Source organism: Lycorma delicatula, chromosome 2 (genome assembly GCF_047948215.1).
Source record: "Lycorma delicatula isolate Av1 chromosome 2, ASM4794821v1, whole genome shotgun sequence".
NCBI classification, from domain to species: domain Eukaryota; kingdom Metazoa; phylum Arthropoda; class Insecta; order Hemiptera; family Fulgoridae; genus Lycorma; species Lycorma delicatula.
In genome coordinates this window covers 225,193,261-225,218,304 of record NC_134456.1, presented here as the reverse complement: position 1 = coordinate 225,218,304, position 25,044 = coordinate 225,193,261, and the positions used below count along the sequence as shown (strand labels likewise).

Sequence of the window (25,044 nt, the reverse complement as noted above, 5' to 3'; positions counted from 1 at the left end):
TTTGTGACATATACTTATGTTTATACTGCCCATGTTGGTGAGACATAAGAGAGATCTACTTTGTTCGTCATTAAATTTTTTGATTAGTATTGATCTGTCTCTTAGTTTCTTGATGTTCTTCAGTGAACTACATGATCCTGATCAACAAAGATTATTTCAAAGAACAATGAATCTAACATTTTTCAATAGTGATGGATGCATCACTATTTATATTATCTTCTACAGAACTGTTATCCTTATCAGACAACGCTGATCAAGGCCTTTTCACAAGACTATTTTCGGTGGTTTTTGCAGATGGATGTTGCAACACCACACAGTGTTATGTGTAAAAAGGAACAGTGTAAGGAGTTGTGTTGCCGTGTATGTATGTTGTAATTTGTGTAGTGTTTGTAATGTGGTATATATGTATGGTGTAAAAGGTTCAGCTCAGTGTGAAGTGGGAAAGGAAGCTGCATAAACTAGGGCCATGGGGGCATCTGGGTCCCCAAAGTTTTAAAGATTAAGACTTCAAGTAGGGGACACTAAAGGATTGTGGCATCAAGACCCCTTGATCTACTAGTCAGATTTCTTTCTACGGGGTTACTTCAAAGAAACTGTTAATAGGAGCAATCCAAACACCATGCAGGAATTGAAGACAAACATTACTAATGCCATCCAGTAAATAGATAGGCTATAGTTAACAAGAAAATCAATGTCGTCAAGTTCATAAAAGTAGCTAGACATCTATTCCAACACCTGTAAATTATTATGTAAATGTTTGCCAATAAATTATTATTTATAGACTAAACTAGTTGATGGGGACTCTTTTAAGTTGAACATCCTGTATGTATGTATAAATGTATATATATATATATTATATATATAAGTTCATATATATATATATGAACTTAAATGTAGTTTATTTAAGTGTATTTTTCTCTTGATTGTATAGAATTAAATATAATAAAAAGATTACCTTTACTAATTTCTTGGGTTAACCAATCAACTATACAAACTTATAAATTAAATACACAACGCCTCACTTAGAATTATCTAAGCTTCCTCAGGTTATAATACACATTCATACACACATCATATAAAATTCTCTTATATACTAAGAAATTAGGATGGGTCTACCCATCCTACACAACAATATTTTATCCCCAACCTTGTAATAGATCCCCCTACTTATACCTGACTCATCTCATCTTTAGATAATTATCTCTACATAACCTGATTGCTATTTCCTGTGTGTTGAAACCTTTACAATGTACATATTTTTTTCGAACATTATTTTCCTTAAAACTAAATTTACAATATATCATTTTTTAAATTAAATTAACATATATGTTGCGTAATTTCTATTGTTTATTAATTCTATTTCTAAGTTCTATTGTTGACAGCGTTTGTATTTTTCTTGATGTATATCATCATTTCTAGAGTGATCCTTTTACATGCATTTTTTTCTTTGTCTAATATAAGGGTGCTGTTGAAATATAATGAGTTTTCATGTTCTATTGTATGTTTTGTGAGCGCTTTTTTTCCTATATACACTGCCTTTTTTTCCTATATTTATGGGCTTTATCTTTTTTTTAAGGTATTGAGATGTTTGTCCAACGTACAATGCGTTACAATCTTTACACGGAATGCTGTGTACTACATTGGCTTGTTGATTTTTTCTATCAGCGATTTTAATCTAGAAAACATACTATTCAGATTATTGTAATATTGATGGGCTATTGCGAAATCCTTTTGTAGCAATTTTTTAATCTTTTCTGATGCATCTGCGACATATGGTAATGCAGCGTAATTCTCAGTCTTATTATTTTTATTAAGATGGTTGGCTGATAAATTATTATAGCGGTTATGAATTGTATTTTCAGATAATTATTGTTTACTAATATATCTTTTGCTTTTTTTTATATATTCTGGTCTATCTTCGGGATTTGTAAATTTTATTACTCTGCAAGATTGCAGAGATGCCTTTTAATTTCTAAATCTTTATTTTTAATTACTGCTATTGAATCATTAGTATAATAATTTAAAAAGAAAAGTTAATTTTTCTCTACCGATTACTTCTGATCTGATCACAGATTGAGTGTAATTCTAAGTGAGTGTAATTCTAAGTTAAAAGTCTTAAAACCTGAAATGTATAATAATTATAGTCATTGAATAAGGCAGAAAATTAAATTTACAAGCACAAAATAATGAACAGAGAAAAAATTAAAAATATTTGATATTGTTAGAAAAAAATAAAAATAATAATTATTTTTTTCCTCAGCAACAATAAAGCGATGCCCATTACGGTTTCTTAGATAATAAATTGTGTCTGTGGCATATATAATGATAATAAATAAGATGTAAAATATATTTACAAATTAAAATTGTAACACAAAATAATGAACTATTAAATAGTTTATAAAAAGGAAAATGTAGGTACATCATTAAGAAAATTCCCTTTTCTATTTTTTAACACTTGAGCAAAGTACAGAATGACTTCGCTATAATGCAGCTGTTCGTTGACAACTGTTACACCCACATTAATGGCTAACTGTGTTATTTTGAAGATAAAGTGGTAAACAAAACAAACCGGTGCCAATTTAGTCAATATTGCAAAATAATTAAAATATTACTGAATGTTACAGTTAAAAATGAAATTATGGAATAAAATAAAATGTAGAAAAATAAAAATACAGTACTGAATATGTGTTGTGCAGTATTTACATTTTTGTAGCTGCATTTACTTTTTACATTGTTTTTTTTTTAGACTGTAAACTATGGTAATTGACAGATTTTTAAGCACTTTCCCTTATATCCTAACTGAAAATACAGTACTGTAGTAACTGCTTTGAATTCAAAGTATTAAAAGTAATATTCAGTACTATTTTATTAGAACACATTATTACATTAAGAAAACACATCTGAATGTATATAACTCAACACTTTTATTTAAGATTAAAAGTAGGAAGTTATTTTTGTTTGCTTGGAGTTCATATTTTTTTTTCAACTATGTGTAATTATAGAGAGCTAAATGATTTTGTGTATTTATTTATTCTGTTCCATCTATTACTAAATATGTATACGTAGTTAAAATGCAAGTCTATAAACCTAGTAAAAAGTAGAAAATTTGTTTTATCTAAATACGGTTCTCAATTAATATCCGTGTTATAACTTATCCACACTATTTTGAACATGTTATAAAATGGTCAACTCTATTTGATGTAGTTACAAGCTTCTTACTAATGAAGAATAATGGACTTAAAATCATTTACATTTGCCTTGTCATATCTTAGTGCCCATAAATGGACAGTAAAGATTTTATCTTTCTACAAATAATTCCATAAAAATATAGTCCTTTGTTTCTGTAGTTTTAGTACTCAGTAACTTGCTTTTCTTAATATTTTTAAATGGAGTTCTTCAAAATATAATTTCATTCATCGTTACCCTCTTTGCAGGAGATAAAAGTATAAATCAGAAGATAATTTAACCCAGCATTTCATTCATTGTTGGCTATCAATGTTGTCCACAAGTGAATTTTTTTTGATGAGACGATTAAACTGACTTTATTTGCGAACAAGATTAAAACAGTACTGTTTTTTTATACCGTCTTGATTACTGAACTTCTCATTTTTAGTATAAAATATCTTGGATCTGAATAGTCAAAAAACCTTTTTAGGATATAAAATGAATTGTCACAACTTTGTCTGATACTGGTAAATGTAAGACTTGTTGACAGATGATTTAGTAAATGATTTCTAATATTTCCATGTATTTAGAATTGCAAATATACTACATTTATCTAAAATATAAGAAAAAATGTATTTCTAAAAAATTCTTTTCATTTTTATAACAACAGAACAATATTTATGTCAAATATCTTTACACTTTGGCCTACAATATAAACTATTATGGATCCATTTTCATTTTTAATAAATTGCCAAACCATCCAAAAAAAAAAAAATTAATAAATTTATTTAAACTTAATTAAAAGTTTCCTTTTAATAAAAAAATTCTACCCCCTTGATAAATAACACTTATTAGGTAAAATGAATTTTTTGTATATTTATTTAACTTAATAAAATTGACTATCACTTCTCTTTTTGGTTCATTAATTTTATAGTTTGTAATGTTTTATTGAATTTTTTCTATGGTTTCCTTGATCCTTAAATGCTAAAGCGGTTGCTTTTTTTATTTTATGGATTAGCTTATTTGTCACTACCTTCATGATATACATAATTAATAATTAAATATATTTAAGTACATCATTAATAAGCAAGTTAAAATTAAAAATCTTTTGAACCTTCCCTACAAAAAAAAATCACAAAATATTTCTTTGTTGTACATAAGTAGATTAAGAATAATTTGCTAAATTTAAACGCTTGGATGCAGAGAAGTGTCATTTTCACACAAATAAAGGAAATTGGAAATTATAAAAAAATAGTATAATAAATATAGTTATGCTTTATGAACATATCAAGACAATATTTATAACTACCCATCAATTTGAGAATGCTTTAATTGTTCTAATTTTATATGCTTATTTAAAAAAAAAAAAAAAAAAATTGTTAAAGGATTTGCATGGATTTTATCAAATCAATATATCGAATGTAGCAAAAGGATGCGAATCCAATTAGTTTGACAGTTCTTGTTCCGCTTCATGGTGAACCATTCCCAAAATATGTTTCATAGACTATTGGCAATAATTAAATCCCAAAAAATATACAAAATGGTTAACTTGGATACTTAAATCAATTTAAAAATATGTAATAAACAATAACTTAAATGCACTTTTAAACCGGGTCCTCCTGTTGCATCATAGAGCAACTATAATGACAAAAGCAATGATGCTAATCTCATGTAAATACCTCTTTTGGATGATTAATTAATTGATTTAGGTTTACCTGTATTTGTTTAGCTTGTTCTTTATTTTTTTTATATAAAAATTATATAATAATTATATAATTCCTGAAAGAGGGCAGCAGCTCTTTCAGTAGTTGTTAGGAGCGTGAGTCACAATGACTTAAACGTCCATATCAACATCACTCAGTCCTCTGAGTACTGCGCAGCTGAAAGCAATGGAAAATTACAGCTGATTTTTTTTCCAAGAAAATGTGGCTCTCTGCATTTTCACACAAGAATAATGGAGGCGCCTTCCTTGGTAAAATATTCCAGAGGTAAAATAGTCCCCCGTTCGGATCTCCGGGTGGGGACTACTAAGGAAGGGGTCACCAGAAAACTAAAAAATAACATTCTACGAGTCGGAGCGTGGAATGTTAGAAGCTTGAAAAAGGTTGGTAGGCTAGAAAATTTAAAGAGGGAAATGGGTAGGATGAAGGTGGATATAGTAGGAATTAGTGAGGTTCGGTGGGAAGAGGAAGGCGACTTTTGGTCGGGTAATTTTAGAGTAATTAACTCAGCGTCAAATAATGGGCAGGCAGGAGTAGGTTTCGTGATGAACAAGAAGATAGGGAGGAGAGTGGAGTATTTCAAGACACATAGCGATAGAATCATTGTAATAAGGATAAAATCAAAACCTAAACCGACAACGATTGTTAACGTCTATATGCCTACAAGCGCCCATGATGATGATGAGGTAGAGTGTGTATACGAAGAGATTGATGAAGCAATTAAATACGTAAAAGGAGATGAAAATTTAATAATAGTTGGAGATTGGAATGCAAGCATTGGAAAAGGCAAAGAAGGAAATATTGTGGGTGAATACGGGCTGGGCAAAAGGAATGAAAGAGGGGACCGACTTATAGAGTTTTGCACAAAGTATAATTTGCCAACACCCAATTTAAAAATCATAATAGAAGAATATACACTTGGAAAAAGCCAGGCGATACTGCAAATTATCAGATAGATTATATCATGGTTAAGCAAAGATTTAGAAATCAACTCGTTGACTGCAAAACTTACCCTGGAGCAGACATTGATAGCGACCATATTTTGGTGATAATGAAATGTAGATTGGGGTTTAAAACCTGAAGAAAAGGTGTCATATGAATTAGTGGAATTTAGAGAAGCTTGAGGAAGAGGAGGTAAAGAAGATTTTTGAGGAGGACATCGCAAGAGGTCTGAGTAAAAAAGATAAGGTAGAAAATGTAGAAGAAGAATGGGAGAATGTTAAAAAGGAAATTCTTAAATCAGCAGAAGCAACCTTAGGCGGAATAAAGAGAACTGGTAGAAAACCTTGGGTTTCAGACGATATATTGCAGCTGATGGATGAACGTAGAAAATATAAGAATGCTAATGATGAAGAAAGTAAAAGGAACTATCGGCAATTAAGAAATGCTATAAACAAGAAGTGCAAACTGGCGAAAGAAGAGTGGATTAAAGAAAAGTGTTCAGAAGTAGAAAGAGAAATGAACATTGGTGAAATAGAGAGAGCATACAGGAAAGTTAAGGAAAATTTTGGGGTACATAAATTAAAATCTAATAATGTGTTAAACAAAGATGATACACCAATATATAATACGAAAGGGAAAGTCGATAGATGGGTGGAATATATTGAAGAGTTATACGGAGGAAATGAATTAGAAAATGGTGTTATAGAGGAAGAAGAGGAAGTTGAGGAGGATGAAATGGGAGAAACAATACTGAGATCTGAATTTAAGAGAGCATTAAAAGATTTAAGTGGCAGAAAGGCTCCTGGAATAGACGGAATACCTGTAGAATTACTGCGCAGTGCAGGTAAGGAAGCGATTGATAGATTATACAAACTGGTGTGCAATATTTATGAAAAAGGGGAATTTCCGTCAGACATCAAAAAAAGTGTTATAATAATGCAAAGAAAGCAGGGGCAGATAAATGTGAAGAATACAGAACAGTTAGTTTAACTAGTCATGCATCAAAAATCTTAACTAGAATTGACAACAGAAGAATTAACAGAAGAATTGAGAGGAGAATGGAGGAAGTGTTAGGAGAAGACCAATTTGGTTTCAGGAAAAGTATAGGGACAAGGGAAGCAATTTTAGGCCTCAGATTAATAGTAGAAGGAAGATTAAAGAAAAACAAACCAACATACTTGATGTTTATAGACCTAGAAAAGGCATTCGATAACGTAGACTGGAATAAAATGTTCAGCATTTAAAAAAAATTAGGGTTCAAATACAGAGATAGAAGAACAATTGCTAACATGTACAGGAACCAAACAGCAACAATAACAATTGAAGAACATAAGAAAGAAGCCCTAATAAGAAAGGGAGTCCGACAAGGATGTTCCCTATCTCCGTTACTTTTTAATCTTTACATGGAACTAGCAGTTAATGATGTTAAAGAACAATTTAGATTCGGAGTAACAGTACAAGGTGAAAAGATAAAGATGCTACGATTTGCTGATGATATAGTAATTCTAGCCGAGAGTAAAATGGATTTAGAAGAAACAATGAACGGCATAGATGAAGTCCTACGCAAGAACTATCGCGTGAAAATAAACAAGAACAAAACAAAAGTAATGAAATGTAGTAGAAATAACAAAGATGGACCACTGAATGTGAAAATAGGAGGAGAAAAGATTACGGAGGTAGAAGAATTTTGTTATTTGGGAAGAATTACTAAAGATGGACGAAGCAGGAGTGATATAAAATGCCGAATAGCACAAGCTAAACGAGCCTTCAGTAAGAAATATAATTTGTTTACATCAAAAATTAATTTAAATATCAGGAAAAGATTTTTGAAAGTGTATGTTTGGAGTGTCCCTTTATATGGAAGTGAAACTTGGACAATCGGAGTATCTGAGAAGAAAAGATTAGAAGCTTTTGAAGTGCGATGCTATAGGAGAATGTTAAAAATCAGATGGGTGGATAAAGTGACAAATGAAGAGGTATTGCGGCAAATAGATGAAGAAAGAAGCATTTGGAAAAATATAGTTAAAAGAAGAGAGACTTATAGGCCACATACTAACACATCCTGGAATAGTCGCTTTAATATTGGAAGGACAGGTACAAGGGAAAAATTGTGTAGGCAGGCCACGTTTGGAATATGTAAAACAAATTGTTAGGGATGTAGGATGTAGGATGTAGAGGGTATACTGAAATGAAATGACTAGCACTAGATAGGGAATCTTGGAGAGCTGCATCAAACCAGTCAAATAACTGAAGACAAAAAAAAAAATAAAAATTAATCAAACGGTGGCTAATTTAGAAATCTAAAAATAAAATTCCTGTATTATAAATAATTAAAAAATTTTTTTTAAATTAATAATATTATCATAGCATTAATAATAATAATTCAAAAACTATAACTATTTAAAACAAAATTTCAATTAAAATATAATTATAAGTGAAGACAAGGTGACACAAAGAGCTAAAAGCTATTCTGTATAGGTACGTCCTTCTTGTTACTACACCAAGTCGTTAATTTGATTAATTAACATTGATATCAAGCAATTATACGTATAAGATTATTTCTTACTTTAATTCCTCATCAACAGTTTTTGTAAACACCTGTATTCCTGCAGTAGTGTCATAAACTCTGAAACTTCTATCATCACTACACGATACCAATTTAGTACCATCAGGATTGAATGCAATATCATTTACCGTGCTACTATGTCCTGCAAAAAAAATAAGTATACACATGATATCAAAAAAGTTATTCTGTGTTTAAAGAAATACCTAAAATAATAATAATTTACCATTTTATTGAAAATTATTATTAGCGCTTATTAATTTACTATAATTATTTTTTTATTAAATAGGGTTTGTGAAATAAAATATAAATAATCAAGTAAGAAATAAGTCAATACTTCAGTAAAATAAAATAAGTTAAAGAATAACATTTTGAGACAATCTCTCCATAATATTGTTTCAACTTCATTAAAATGATTTACTCTGAAATGCTAATGGAAAGAAAAATAAAACTATTCGATGCTAAAAAAATTCACGACTAAAAATTTTAGTAATGGATTTTTCTTTTGTAGTTGTATAACTGCATTTATCCACAGACTGTACTATCTACAACAGAGTTGTCATGACAGATTAAGGTTCTGTATAGTTTTAAACTCTACACTGAAAAACAATATATAAACTAATTATATAATACATATAAGAAAGCTTAACTCTGCAGGAAAACATGCAATTTAGTTAACAGCTGTTGAAATGAGATATTTGAAAAGAAAACTGAAGCAGGAACTTCTGATAGTCTGACACAAGTAGTTCACAGGAGGTAAGTGTTTTGGTTTGGCTATAAGATGAAAATAACAAACAGATTACTAATAAAAGCAAGGCCAAAGGGAGTACAGGGAGAGGTTTACCAATAAATAAATGGGAATAATTACATTCATAGAAACTGAATAAGAGAGGAAGTCTATGTGGAATAGTAAAGGACTGAATAATGTATAAAAACAAATGATTAGAAGCTATTATAATAATAAATGTTCCCCATTGGTATATGTAGTAATGGTATTTTTAAACATTTTATGAATGGAAAGAATAAGAAAAAATGTAGATTTTTTTTAAAGAAATTCAAAGAATTATGTAGGTCTGAAAATATTTTTTCAAATAAATAAATAATTAAAGCAGCATAAGAATAGTTTTGGTTTTTTTTTTTGTAAGAAATTCTACTTGAAAAGTTATGTTTTTATTTGACTATATAACAGAAAAACCAAACAATTCAAACAGAAATAAAATTTAAAAAAATCCCTTTTGGCACACCGGAGGTAGATTTTACCGGTGTTAAGTAGGGGATAAAAAAGATTTCCACCTTAAAGTTAAGAAAAACTTCACATTTACTCAATATGACAATGGTTGCATGTGAAAAAAAGTTTCACATGTTTAGAATACGAAAAGCCCCATCTTACAATTCCAGCAACATTCTGGTCATCCGTTGCCGTAAGGGTTGGTCATATCAAAAATTGTTGCGATAGGTAATGTTTAGAGGACTAACGACCACTAAACCAATTCAATATTGTGCCTATTAAGGGAGGTATGATTTTTATATCTGCAAAACCTCATTTTTTCCATCCCCTAGGCCAATGGTTGGCGATATCAAAAATTTTACTTACATAAGTCTTAGGCCCTTATGCAAAGAATAGTAGGAACTTCAAATGAATTCAATATTTTACTTAATAAGAAAGTTATAGTAATATTTTGTTTTTTCAAAAAAGCCCTCCCCATTTCCACCCCCATGGCTCGATTTTGGCCAATAAGATCTCGACCGAGATTTTGGAACGAGTTAATTTTAAGGAACAATTTGAAAGTGATTGGTGCAAAATTATGGCAGTTATCGTGTCCACTTATACATATATAAATGTATATATAAACTTTTAAGTTGATGGTGGTTTTGGGGTCTGGGAGATGTGAAACATGAAGATATGTCAAACTTTTCTGGAAGTCGAATCATAGTACCCATTATCATAGGTAGTTTTCTTATGAAATCTACGTGAAAGAAATAGAATAAAAACAAATTCAGAAGTAGAAAAACAGGATAGCTATTGATTTGGGGTTATTCTTTAAAACTTTTCCATGGTATTTTTGGTAAAGTTTCAGAAAAAAAAATATATGGAACTGAAGAAATGAATGGCTCTTTGTAGCTTAATACTCAATTCAGCCAATATTAGACATGAAGCAATGATAAAAACTAGGTAAAATAAGGGCTCAAATAATATTATACGTACTGAAATTAGCAGGAAATTGTACAACTGGAAGGTTGGAGAAATCCTGCAAAAGCAGTGGCGGCTTGCGTATAAGCATTGTGGAACTGCAACATCCCCTATTTCCACTTGATGTTAACGATAACATTTAATATAATGAGTCCTTTTTTCTTTCTTTATACTTTTACATTTATTAGAAAAAAAATAACTGGAGATATGCCATTGAATGCCTTACCAAAATCACACGAAACAAGTATAGTTAACTCTAACCTACTCGTATTCAAATGTATAGCTTCTGTAATTTTTAATAAGAATTGTAATTTTTCCTAATACCTAAGATTTTAAATATTTGCTTACTTGTCCCTAAAACGTTTTTCTAGACATAGACTACAAAATATTAATCTGTATTGATACTGAACAAATTTTTTCTGGTTAGGCAGGATCACAGACTTCAGGGAATATGAAATTAAATGTGTGGGAATGGAAAATGGGTAGACAAATAATCAGCAAAAAGTGACTTGAATACTGATTAATGTTCTTCTCTTTTTAAAGGTTAAATTGAGATAAAATAAAACCTAGAATGACTGCTACATTTTTAAATAAAATTTTACAAAATACTCGCTTCTTGGATATGTTTGAAGAAAATACAAATGTTACAACTTATAAGCAATCTTCCAGACTGTGAAAATTCAGCAGAAATTGATAAAAATGAATTGATGAGGTGACTAGTGAGAAACAGTTTAAATTAATGAATTTTTTTTAGTAACAGTACACTGATAAACAAAGACAGCAAGAGGAAATTAAGTTAAATTATTCAGTGAGTTAACATAAATATCTAAGCTTCATTAATGAAAGACTTAGTACCTCAATCCCATTTTAATGAATAAAGATTTAAACCAACAATACTGTAAATGTTTTTCATGGTCCAGTTCTTTTAACTTGTGAACAACATCAATGTGATAAGCAGGCCATCTTAACTTTTAGCTATTAACTATCAAATGTGTGTGGATATCTTTCTAAGAGAAAATTTCTTTTTTAAAAAAGATGTGAATAAGTAAAACACTTCTTCATGTTCTTCACAACTTCTGCGTCAACAGTGTCAATTGGCCTGGGAGCCTTTTGGTACTGCATACTTGCAGTCTAAGTTTGTACTTAAATTAAGTACAAAAGATAATATTTTTTCCTCATTTGTAGGTGGTACACAGTGGAAACAAATTTGAGTTCAATAATTGATAAGGGATCTTAACAAAGAAAGGTATACAAATCATTAGAAAAATTAATGAATCCTTTTTTTAAAGTGTTTTCATTTAACTCCCAATGTTTGTACTACCAGATAAAATCTTGAAATCAATTTTTCATTCCTTCCCATAATCCAGTTGATCTGAAATTTAGCAAAAAGGTCATTCCAATGAGAATACATCAATCAGTTATTATTATAATCAACTCATTGGTAACTAAGGAAATAATTAAAACTAAATAATATAAATTAACATAGAGTACGTAAAGAAAAAATTATATATATATATATATATTTATATATATAATTTATATAATACGATGTATATACATGTATACTAGCCCGCCCCTGTAGCCAGAACCTGGGCCCAAGTTGGCCCAGACGAATCTCGAAGCACATTTAGGAGCTCCTTGAGGTCTACTGGGGCCACGAGGCCTACCCCAGGGTTACAGAGCTCTCTTACCTCACTATTCCCATGTTGCAGGGGAACGGCGCTTTGAACACCCGCAGAGCTTGCTTCAGTTGCCATTCCAGACTACACACAGGACTCCACCTCCTGGAACACCTCTGCACTGTTTGTTTTATCCTCATAATTGTGAGAATAATACTGTCAAATAATTAAAATATTCAGGCTTTACAGAAACCGAAAAAGAAAGTAAATTATAAAAAACAGAATAATAGTAACTGTGGTAATTAAAGTACACACATCATTGAAGACAGAAAATTTATAACTTATTTATTTCCTGTGGAAGCAGAAATATGATGTAGGATTATCTTTTTTCCTTTAATGAATATCTTTAATTTACAACTTCTTCTTCCTTGGGGGTGAAGAAATTATATAAAGAGGAAGAGGGTTTTTGTTTGTTCGGGATAAACAAAAAACTACTCTATCAATCACAACCAAATTTTTACCCATATTTCTTGGCATAACTGACAAGGTTTTTAGATATATTTCATCTTGAAAAACCAACTGATCGATTGCTTTCAAATTTTCAGGATACATTCGTATTATAGTATGGAAGGTTTTAAGCCACGAACCAAGACCCTAGCTTCCTTGAAGGTTAAAATATTAAAAATATTCATTATTTTTTCTATCTATTTTTATTATTTTTGTCATATTATTCATTCGGATCATTCAGTTCGAACACAGTAATAGAGACTCACAGTTCATTAATTCAATTCATCAAAGTTTGTGCTTCAACCGGCAAATCTCTACTACTATTCTATTATATGTATATGTATATATATATATATAATTTTTTTTATATAAATATAAACCTTAATGTTAAGAACAGCCAGGTCATGTTCATCAAGTTTGCCAAAGAAGATTTTTGTCAATGGAAAACTCGGAACAGGTAGTCAATACATATATCTTGGCCAACAGATGTCAAGTGAAGGTGATACAATCAAAGTGGAATTGATAAGTTAAGCTTGGATGGCAGACATTTGGGAGACTTAACAGCATTTTCAAGAATAAACTCCCCTTTTGCCTTAAAAAGAAAGATTTGAATTGATGCATCCTGCGAATCCTTACAACTATAGAAATGAGACTTGGAAATTAATCGTTCAATCATAACAGAAGGTGTGGTTTGTAAAAAAAAATATGTAATGATGTATGCTTGGAGTTACCAGATGGGATAGAAAGACCAGTAAATGGATCAGAGAACAGACAAAATATCATTATGAAAATTAAAAAATTAAAATGGCAGTGAGCTGGCCATGCAGCAAGAAGAACTGATGGCAGATGGACTAAATTAGCACTAGATGTTAAATGCCCATGAAAAAGACCCAAGGCTTTTTGGATTGATGATATTATCAAGTACATTGGACTGAATTGACAGAAGAATGAACAAAACTGAAATTAGTTGGAAACATGCTGAAGAGTCCTTCATCATGCAGTGGATTCATAACAGCTGAAAAGATATATAAAATACAGTATACTTGTTTATGTATATACTGGGTCCCTGTCACAGCTTTGCCCGTGCTTTATGGTCACTTGTGTAACCATATATATATATATATATAGTAGGCAAATGAAATACAAACCATTAAAACACAGTAAATAGATAAGTTATTAATTCAAAGAATCAATTTTCATGAGATCCTGCATCTTCAGTTGTTATTGAATTCTATTATTACATTAAAAACTTATTTATTTATAATTTTGTTAATTTGTCAAAATTTTCTTTTATGTAAATTATTATGGATGAATATGTGAATTCTGCTGTCCAGTACTGGAATGATGTAATAAAACATCATAAAAAAAAATTGTATTTTCCTTTGTTCTATTGTCATTATTGTCAACTGTACTTTTATCATGTTTTTAATTAAATCATTATCTTCAAATTTGATTTGGTGATTTATCATTTTATATTTTTGTTTATATTTATAAATGTAATATTTCTGGAGTTTTTTCCTTTTTACAATTTGCATTTTCAAAAAATTATCACACACACACATTTGGTTTAGCTTCTTAAAAATTGTTTAAAATGGTTAATAATAACAAAGATAGTAAATCAATCATCCATGTGACCAAATCTGTAAAAATATTGAAATTCACTTTAAGTTTTTACTTCTAGGTTTCCTGGAGATTGAAGAAGAGCTTATTCATAAAATCCACTATCAAACTGGAAATTTTCTGACATTCATAAATCTGCTAACCATATTAAAGTGTTTTTAACAATTTCTAATTAAATATATAAATAATTATTTACCAGGTAGCCTCTGAATTATTGAACGAGAATCCAATGACCATAAAAAAATGTCGCCATCATCTGTACCAGATGCAATATGTTCATTATTACTAAAAACAAAATAAAAAAAAAAAGAATTGATTCAGTATTTGCAAGTACAATTTGATTATTTATTAGTGCATTTGAATATTGCTAATATACTAATGCTCCATTTAAACATAATTTTTGCACGGATAAAACTGCCACTAAGAAGGGTTCTTATGCTGATGTAAATTAGGTTATAAATAATTTGATGGTACTAGTAATAAATTTTTCATATTATTCAAATTTACTGCTCACAAGCTTATTAAAAGCAATGGCCACTTAAAACTAACAAAAATAAATCCTTTATTAGAGTAAATGCTGGTTTAAAAATAGAAGAAAATTTATTTTCGAGATAATTCTATCTTTATGCCTTCAAATTGATTTTTATATTAAAAAAAAAAAAAAACATTAAACAAACTACAATTGTTCACTAGATGAAAAGAATTTTCAAACATACTCTGGAAATTAAGTGTGCAATAAGTTGAAAAATATAGTGTCTAGTTCACAAAATAATGAAGCAAACATTTTATTTTTCTAAGTAAGAAGTATTTATGGGAAAAATAAATTAAAAACAATAATTTAACCCTTCTGCAATGTTTTTTGTATAATAAACCACTCTAATATGGTAGTATACTCTAATAAGAGTTATCAGAAGCAATTTAATAAATTTAGATGAGTTTACAAAACTCATCACGTAACTCTCCAGCAGCTTTCATAAAAAAAATTATGTAACTCTGTTAATAGTGCGTGCATAAATTGAATGATTTTTTTTTCATTCAAAATAAATTAACTAAAATTTTGGAATCAATTTATCATGTATTATGTATGTACTTGGTGCATATTTTTATATGAAAAGATTTCTTTATGGTAAAAGTATAAAGAGAGCATAGCACATTGACTACATGTTGATCTTGAAATCAATATGTGTTGTAGTCACAACAATTTGATATGAGTAAAATAAAATTTTTATCAATATTATTAATTACAAGAGAATACACTTTTACTTAAGAGAGCAAGTATATTTAACATCATGACATATTTATTGATATGCTAATTACTTAAGATATGTATGGCTCATATTGGCGGTCAGTTGGCTACTATTATTTTTATTTTCTTTACCTAATTCAGTTAGCTTATAGAGTTCAAGTAAACATACTGCACATACGAGTGTTCAGGTGGCAAATTCACAAATCCTAATGCATATAAAAGAAACTATGCAACATTAATATCCCCTTACCATGCGCTATTATATTTTACAATCAATTACAGATATATTTTAGATTTAAATAATTTAAGATGTGTTAAATGATCAATAAATATTTCTTATCTTGTTTGACATATCTGATAATCCATTAGTATTTCAGTCATTGAAATTGTTTATGGTTACGTAGTTTCCTTGAGTTTTTTATGAGTTATAAAATTGTCAATTGTCCACTAACAGGAAAAGTTCACTAATATTTTTGATTAAATTTCTAAGAGGTAACACATCGCTAAGCCATTTCTCAAAAGAAATGCTGTTCATCTTGTTATGATTGTTTCCTGTAGAGTTAGATTAAAAAATCCAGAGACCACCAATGACACACCCAGTATCACTGCTGATATGCATAACTGTGAGTGCCTACCTTTACCTGAGGAGCCTTTCTACCTTTAAAGGCCTTGCCTTACTACACAGAAAGGCTTCTTTTGATGAATTCACAGCTTTATCTTTTGAAACAAAGCTTTTCTTATGGCCTTCGTTAACCCAAATTTCATCCGTATAATACATTCTAAGGCCTTGCCTCATTTTTTTTATTTCAGAGAGGTAATGTCTTTGCCATATAATGATGCCTGTCAATTAAAGCACTTTCCCGACCCTGTTTTTCATTTTTTAAATTCATACATTTTAATAATTTATAAAATGTTGTTCTTCAAAAATCTGGTACATCGTTATCATCATTTACAACTTGTAACACTTTGTTGTAGGCAGTTTGTTTCAAAACTAAAATAATATACTTTTTTACAAATCACATTTTCATTGAAATTATCAACTTTTTCTTCAATTGACCCATGGGATTTTGTTTTCTTAGGAGACAAATTGCAAATCATGTAGTCCAGTGAAGCAGCACAACTTCCACTTGGCAGTTCTATTAATGAGATCCAATATCATCCAATGGTAATGCCGTTGGATTACTCTGTAATTCACTTTTGTAAACATTTAAAATGATGGTGTTTTTCCGTATGACTAAAAGGCTTTTTTGTGGCCTTTTTTCAGAGGGAATATCAATAATCATGCACTATTATCAGCTGAATCAGCAACAGGTATGTGTCACAATAATGGTATAACTCAAGTCGTACAGACACAAATCTAGGAATACACTATACTCACATTCCAGTAAACATAAAAAAATTGCATTATACTAACTTTAATTAACATTAGAGTAAATAAATAAGTAACAGAATCACAAAAATTGAACACAAGAACAAAAGAGTGACAATATTAAAAAAGATTTAATAGAACTGAGAAGACATAACATTAAATAAATGTTTGATTACATGACTACTATATGGCTAATTAAACGGTGACTAGTACATGAATAATGAATTTAGTGTTATAAATATGCGTTGTGAACCAAAACTGATACACGGGATGTGACTCAGCAGAATCATTACAAACTCACTAACACAAAAGCAATGTTTGTTTATTCTTCACTCTATATGCTAACTGAATGCAGCATAAAGGAAGATAGATTTGTAGGAATATATTTGTTGATTACTAAATAATAGGTAAACCACTGAAACAAGCAATTATAAACAGTTTTTTTTTTCTAGTAACAGATTTTTTTTCTTTATAACATTGAATTATAATGGAATGTTTGACATCAGTTCAACATTGAATAAGACTTTTGGTAAACAAAGTAATACATATACACCTATAAATACAGCCACCACAATAGTTGCAACATTACAAAATCTCAAATGGTCTCTCTTTCATTATTTAGTTTCACTTGGCTTGTCAAACGCCACTTATGAAGGAATCTTCATAAGAATCTACAAACGCATCTGTAAAATCCAAATACTGTAGGCATTAAATGATGCTGATATAGTCATATGATTTCTTGCTATCAACTTCTGAGACTTTAAAATGTTAACAAAGATATTACTCAAAATATGCTAACAACTAATGAACTATATTATAAGCAACTGCATCCTTTGGAATAATCAGTCCATATTTATTGAAGAACAATGATGGGAATGCTGTCACCATCATCACATCAGGGTAATGAATCTAAATGATAGAAAATCACTTCTTCATATACTGGAGAAACCTAAAATTAATCCAGTTACATTTTAACAGGATGAAAAAACCGATCACATAACTAGGTAATCAGTGAATGGAGTTAAAAGACTGTTTCCAAACTATATTATCTTCTGATACACTATACACTGACTTGAAGAATTTGTTAACTGAAGTGGTGGTTATCTTCAAGATATAGTGTTTAGAAATTATAATGTTTTAAGGAACGGTTAAATGCAATTAAATTAACAAATTTTAGTAAAGGTATTTTTAAAAGTATAAAAAAAGGATGCACATTTTAAAAGTGTTCTGCTTTATTAGCATACAATTTTTTTTTTCAATTCAGTTTTTAAATTGTCAAAATAACATTAAAAATTAACATAGATTTGTGCTTAAATTTTGTAAAAATATACATCTATCAACAAGCATTGCAAAAGAAAAAACTGAATTTTTCTAAGTAATAAATAAACATATAATTAATGTTAAATAAGCAATAGTACAGTAGCAGGCAGCCATATCTGTGTGGTCACTTTGAGAGGTATCCAAGGTGATAATAATAATAAATATCTTAATTTTATATAATAAAAAAATATTATAAAAATATGTAAAAAAAAAAAATAAATAAATAAAAATACATTTACTTACTGATCTATACTAACAGCAGTAACTTTAGTATCATGTTCTAATCGTGCTAAAAGTGATGATGCAGGTTTGATATTTGTGTATGGAAACTGTGCTCTCCATACACTTACAGAACAATCCCAGGAACCAGAAACAAGTATCCCTTTTTTTGAACCCCAAATAAGACAGCTTACTGCATCTTCATGTCCTAATACTTGATCCAAAACTTTACCAAACTCAACATCATATATTATTCTGAAATAAAAGAATTATCGAGCTCTACTTAGAAAAAAAGTAATATTGCGTTTACAAATTGAATGAATTTATGAAATTAAATTATATATGTTACATAATAATATACAGTACAATTTAGTTTAAGTATAAATACATTCTAATAAAAGGAAGACCTGCAGATATAATGAAATCAGAGTGTTATATGATATGGATTAATTAAGAAAACAAAATGACAATATTGCAATTCATCAGTTATAGTGACTTATTATTCAGATTTTTCTTTAAGATGATTTCCTGGTTCCATAGTGAAATTAAACAAAAACAATGATATATGCCATACTTGAGGTTATGGATGATTGTGATTTAATGGTATTAACATCATCCAACAGTTTGTGCATGCAGTTTGCACGTTAAATGATATTTCTTTGGTTAGGTTTTGTTTTTGGATGATAATACTGTTCTAATTTTCCTATAACTTAAAATGTACAATACAAGTCAAGCTAATCCTTTTACAACAAATAAAAATTATGGATTTGTTTTATGAGTTGGCCTTTGTTTTGCAAGATTTAGTTGTTTTTTAATTGTTAAAAAATCTGGTTTTTTTTTAATTTTTTTTAAAAGTTATGTAGTTTGGTAAAAAAATATAAAAGAATGTTATTACAAAAATTTAGATGCAACAAAAACTGGTGGCTACCAGATTTCAAATGAATGTTGAGAGATGATTTTCATTTTCAAATGAATTTTGTAAGCTGCTATTGTCTGTAGTGTTGCAACATACTCTTCTTATCATTTAATGGAATTTGTTTTTAGAATTAATCTACTCAAAAAACAAAAACTTAATTAACTGTTTTTTCCATCCGTGTTTGATTTTAAATACGATTTTTAAAAGAAAAAATTATATAAGGAATAATTTAACAAAAAAAAAATTATTTTTTTAATAATCTCTAAAAATAAATTGAAAGTCTGAGACTGAAAAACTGTTTTTTGTCCAGAACACATTTGATTTATGAGATTCTTGAGAAGAATCTAATGTTACATGGAACAAGGTCTTATAAAAAAGTCATCAATGAATTACATCTTTCCGGCTACGCTGGTGAAGTAAGCAATTCTTTTTTGAAAAACTTTCTGGTTACATCAGAAAACTAATTTAGAGAATGGATTTCAAATTTTTATCCAAACTGTACGCTACAGATATGAAAACAACATTTCACAAAGTTCAAAACCAACCAATAATTAAGATTTTGGATGCATGACGTGACTATGGTCTTTATGATGTCTATGTTTTTGAAAAAAATCCTACGATGAAAGTTATGATCAATCAAAGTACAACACTCTTACAAAATATTTGAAAATATGTTTTTTGAATATCCAAAAAGCTCAAAAATGTAACTTCAATTGCTAGGAGAAAGAAAAAATATGTAACAATATTAACCAAAAATATTCAATTAACCAGCTTCACTTATTTCTTCAGACATATTAAAAAAAAAAAAACATGTATCATAATGGATTTCAATGTTATTAATTAAAAAATCCTTTTTCTTTACTTCCTTGTACAAAATAAAGGAAGTATTGTGATTGCGAAAAATTTTGGTTTTCAAATTTCAATGGAAACATCCATTTTGACCATCCCTGAATCTATTTTGACTAGTTTCGGCATGACGTCCATACATATGTATCTAGCATAACTCAAAAACAATTAGCAGCAGTATGTTGAAATTTTGGATTTAGGACTTTTGTAACATCTATTGTGCACCTCCCCTTTTGATTGCAATCGACTGAACCAAAAGTGTCCAAAAAAGTTTCTTAACTGCAGTAGTAAATCCTCATTGAGAGCTTTTCAACAATATATCATAAATGGTACTTGTATTTATTTGTTTCAGAGTTATAGCCAAATAAAATTTTAATTAATGAAATATTTTTATCTTACAAGGGAAAGGCACATTGGTTCAAATCCAGCTTCATCTCCTTTTAACTTTTTTTTAAAATTTAAATATATTTATTTATTAATCTCCGATTGTAAAAATATTTTTACAATAAATAAAAATTCAATAACAAAAAAAAATAAAAAATATGAGAAGTTATTAATGAAATAAAATTTTATATTAAAAAAAATGTGTATATGTAATTTATAGGCGTACTAGGAAGTCATGTCGTGTCATCAGATTTTTTTTTATTAAATATAAAATTACTTGATGTTATATTTGCTTTTCTTAATTTTAATTTTTGAAGCCAAGATGCTCAACAATATAAGGTAATTATCAAAGTTTTTAATAACAGTATATTTGCATTACAATTTCAAAAAAAAATATGTGTTGTACTTTAGAATATCAGGGACTCGTGCATCAGGGGGCTTCTGTGGCACCCACACTCAATGGGAAGTATATTTGGGTAAAATTAATTTTTAAGAGATTAATCACTAAGTGGTGATAATAAATCTAAAACGTAACTTTTTAAAATTATTCAAAAAAATATATATATAATAATATATAGATACACACATACAAATGTTGGACTGACAAATAGATTTTTTGGATTTGGAAGCATTGGAATAAAAAAAATGTTTTTTAATGTCTCCTTAAGGGACAAAACTTAAAAAATACAAATTTATTCTATATACTTTCTTGTTATAGCTATAACAGCATATATTGCTATAGCTGGGAAGAAAATAAAAATGTATTTTATTTTACACTAAGTAATTCTTGCCAAATTAACTCAATTGCCATAAGTGTAACTTAATGAAGAAAATGGTGATGAAGAAATTGTGAGAGCATGTACGTAACTGACCAAATTTTTACTCAAAACTACTAAAAATAAGACTTAAAACACATGAATCACAGAAAACATAAAATCACAGAATGAAAAATTATCTTTTTACTTTAAGAAACCATAAAATTATATAGATTAGTCATATATGATTAACAGAGAGGTTAGGAATGCACAAATTGTAAAATGTGTACAAAAGGAAGAAACTGCACTTACTCATTAGAAGGAACAAGAATGAGCAGTGGCTTTCTATAAAAACAGTCTTAAATTTAATAGTAAAAAGTATGCAAAAACAACAAACACTATTGAATAAAATATATATAAAATGGTACTGAGACAATACAGAAAGCCAATGAAAATATTTTACATCGGGCAGAGTGCTGTGTACATTGCGAAGGAGGGATATTTTCTTTTACCATTTATCATTTCATATATTACTTTTCTGATTTGCTATTTAAGAATGTTTATTAGGTACAGAAAGAATTATATGATTTTCTATAACTTGTACGAGGACCTAAAAAAAAAATTGATTTGAGTTGAGTATTTTCTTTTCCAAAATAATTAATAATTTTGTTAAAATTCTGTTCATAACAGTCGGCGATGAAAATTATTTAAACCTACAAACTATTTATTTAAGTACAATAGCGTGCCAATTAATCCGAACACAGATGTTATTTAATAAAAGGTAACTTTATTTAGAATAAAAAATCATACCTGTACAATTTGTGAATATCTAATAATTAATATGTCCTTTATTCTTAATCACTTCACATACATAATTTGGCATCAATTCAACAAGTGAAATATAAATTTTTCTGATTTCTTCATCATGAAATCACACTGACATTGCTTTAATTAGATCAACTTTTATGGTACAATTCAATTTTGAGTCATTTTTTGACTACTGCCCAAAATTTTCAATTGGATTTAAGTCTGAAGAGTTACACGGCCACAGGAGCACTTTAATGTTTCATTGTTTTAAAAGTTTTAAAACTTTTTGTCAGTGTGGCATGGTGCCAAATCTTGTTGGAACACTCCATTGCCTTGTGGGGATTTGTTTCGAAGTTCTGTCACAACCCTCTCCTTCAGAATCTTGATGCACCCATCACTTTTCAACATATCAACTACTGAAAGCAATGTAATGTACTGTAAGTCATTAAAGTAATGACTTATCTTCAAATGTAAAACAACCCCAAAATATTTTTTTCTGGGGATGTATAACTGATTGTTAGTATGAGCCGGTAATGTATTTTCATCTGATGCTTTTTCAACATATAGAACCATTTGTCCCTGAACATAAAAATGTGACTCATAGGAAAACAAACATATTTTTCAGTCTTCTTTGGTCCAGTTAGCATGTGCTTTATCTTACAAGAGCCTTTTTTTGTACATTGCTGATGTTAAAAGCTTCTTTATAGCTAGTCAACAAGCTTTCTGTCCCATCTGCAAGAAATCAGCATATAATAGCTGTCATGTGTAAATCTGTTCCGTTGGCTGCTAATTTTCGATTTACGTCCGCAGCAGATAAATTTGTATCATGTTTACTTTTTCTCACTAACAGCTCACTAAAAGTGGAGTAGTTTTTCTTTTACGGTTACATTTGTCTTTCCTTTGAGGTGAAAAGGAACCACTTTTAAATTGTTTTAAAATAGCATTTGCTGTCCCTAGTCCAATGCCATACTCAGAAGCTATTTTTCATTGTGTCATACTATTATGTTTAGAAAGAGAAACAATTTTCATATGCTTTTTTGGAGTTATGTCCATTATTATATATTCAAGACACAAAAAAAAAAAACAAAAATATGACTGGTAAAACATGAAATAAACTCAAATAACACAACTAATTTATAACAGGAAAACTTGTACATAACTAAAGAACATAACCTCACATTTCACAAATTAAAGAATGGGTGTGGTCAAGAAGTGTACACACATAGAAACAAAAAAATTCTGTGTTTGGATTAATTTGCATGCTATTGTAAGTTTAATTTCCTAGAATTTTTTTTAGCTTGAAGATTTCATCACAAAAATTTGAAGCTTATGCATGGGAAATGGAAATGGAATTTTTAGTGTTAAAAAATGCCAATCCTGACCAGGATTTGAACCAAAGACCTCCGGATGAAAGGCCAAGACGCTACCACTCTGCTCCAAGAATTGTTTCAGTAATTTTATTAACTTTTCATTGCCTGCTTATAAACTTAAAATTTTTTTTTGCTATTAACACATTTTGCATAGTGGAGTTAACCACAATTTTCATGCCTGGCAGGTATGTTAATATTTTCTCTTATTGTACTTTTCTTTAATGAACAGCAGCTCTTAAACTCAATTCTATCATTTTGTGTGATTATTGATAACACTAAATGTTTAAAATTTATTACTGGCAGTCTATTTTACAAAATTGTCATATATACACAGTCTGATAATTAAATAATGAAAAAGACATCATGGAGTTAACAGAAACAGAACAAGTGAATATTAACTGTATTTTATTCAAAGTATATCCCTTCAGTATAATTATAATGGAATGACATAATCTAGCAATGACTGAAATGACCTATAGTCTTCTTTTAGGTGATCTGACAAGAAATGTGGCACAAACCATGAAATGAAATTCTTCTTGCCCTAATCTTCCATTAAGACAATGACTCAACACCAAAATCATCTACAATTATTCTCACTACAATTTTTAATTCGTTCTCTTACTCTGGTACTGAGTTACTTTTTATGAATAGTAGTTCGATGGACATTCAAGCCTATCATCAACTTCAAGGTTTTACCAGTTTCGAATCACCTTGAATGTGTTTTCATAAGATAAATTCATGACCGAGAATAATTATAATAATAAAATAAAATTTTACTGACTAACATAGAACAATCCCAGCAACCAGCCATGACAGTTTTTCCATCAGGAAGTACAAGTACAGATGAAAGAGGCATGTTCGATAAGGCAACACTTCTTTGCTGACATAGATCTTTAACTGAGTGGATTTTTAATAATGAGTCATGACCAACTGAAACTATACACTTTTCTGAATACTGCTCTGTGAAAGCAATTGCTGTTACTGCTTCTTTATGAGATGTAATTACATTTTTAGCTTTGATGGTCCATCCTTTTTTTGCTGCTTCTTAAAAAACAAAAATATAAACGTATTTAAAACATTTATCTTGCATCATTATCTATCATAAAATAAAATTCATTAAAAATTAACAGTAAATAAATTATGAGGCTTTGCAGTACATCAATGAGAGTTAAGGACAATATACATTTTTTCTGATCAAAAATTGTAATACAATAAGAAATCTGGACCCTTCTATAGAAGACATACCCTTTAAACTAGACACAACAAAAAATTAAAAATAACTATTCAAATTTTAGATCAAAAACATTAAACTAAAATTTATAGTCAATTACTATAAATTTTAGTTTAATGTTTTTGATCTAAAATTTGAATAGTTTTAATAGTAGAATAGTTTTATTTTTAATTTTTTGTTGTGTCTAGTTTAAAGGGTATGTCTTCTATAGAAGGGTTCACTTTTCCCAATATTAGATAATTTAACTTGTACA

At 29.1% G+C, this 25,044-nt stretch overlaps 1 protein-coding gene across 1 annotated transcript in view; it reads right to left on the bottom strand.

Moving 5' to 3' along the window:
• The window catches only part of LOC142319703 (protein FAN-like), an 83,742-nt gene that overhangs the window by 5,781 nt on the left and 52,917 nt on the right, over positions 1-25,044 (bottom strand). Inside the window, exons 13-16 of the mRNA XM_075357277.1 lie at positions 24,346-24,604; positions 18,507-18,737; positions 14,525-14,613; positions 8,395-8,536 (exon numbers count right to left, since the gene is read on the bottom strand). Coding sequence (XP_075213392.1) covers positions 8,395-8,536; positions 14,525-14,613; positions 18,507-18,737; positions 24,346-24,604 — 721 coding nt within the window. The remainder of the gene's footprint in view (positions 1-8,394; positions 8,537-14,524; positions 14,614-18,506; positions 18,738-24,345; positions 24,605-25,044) is intronic.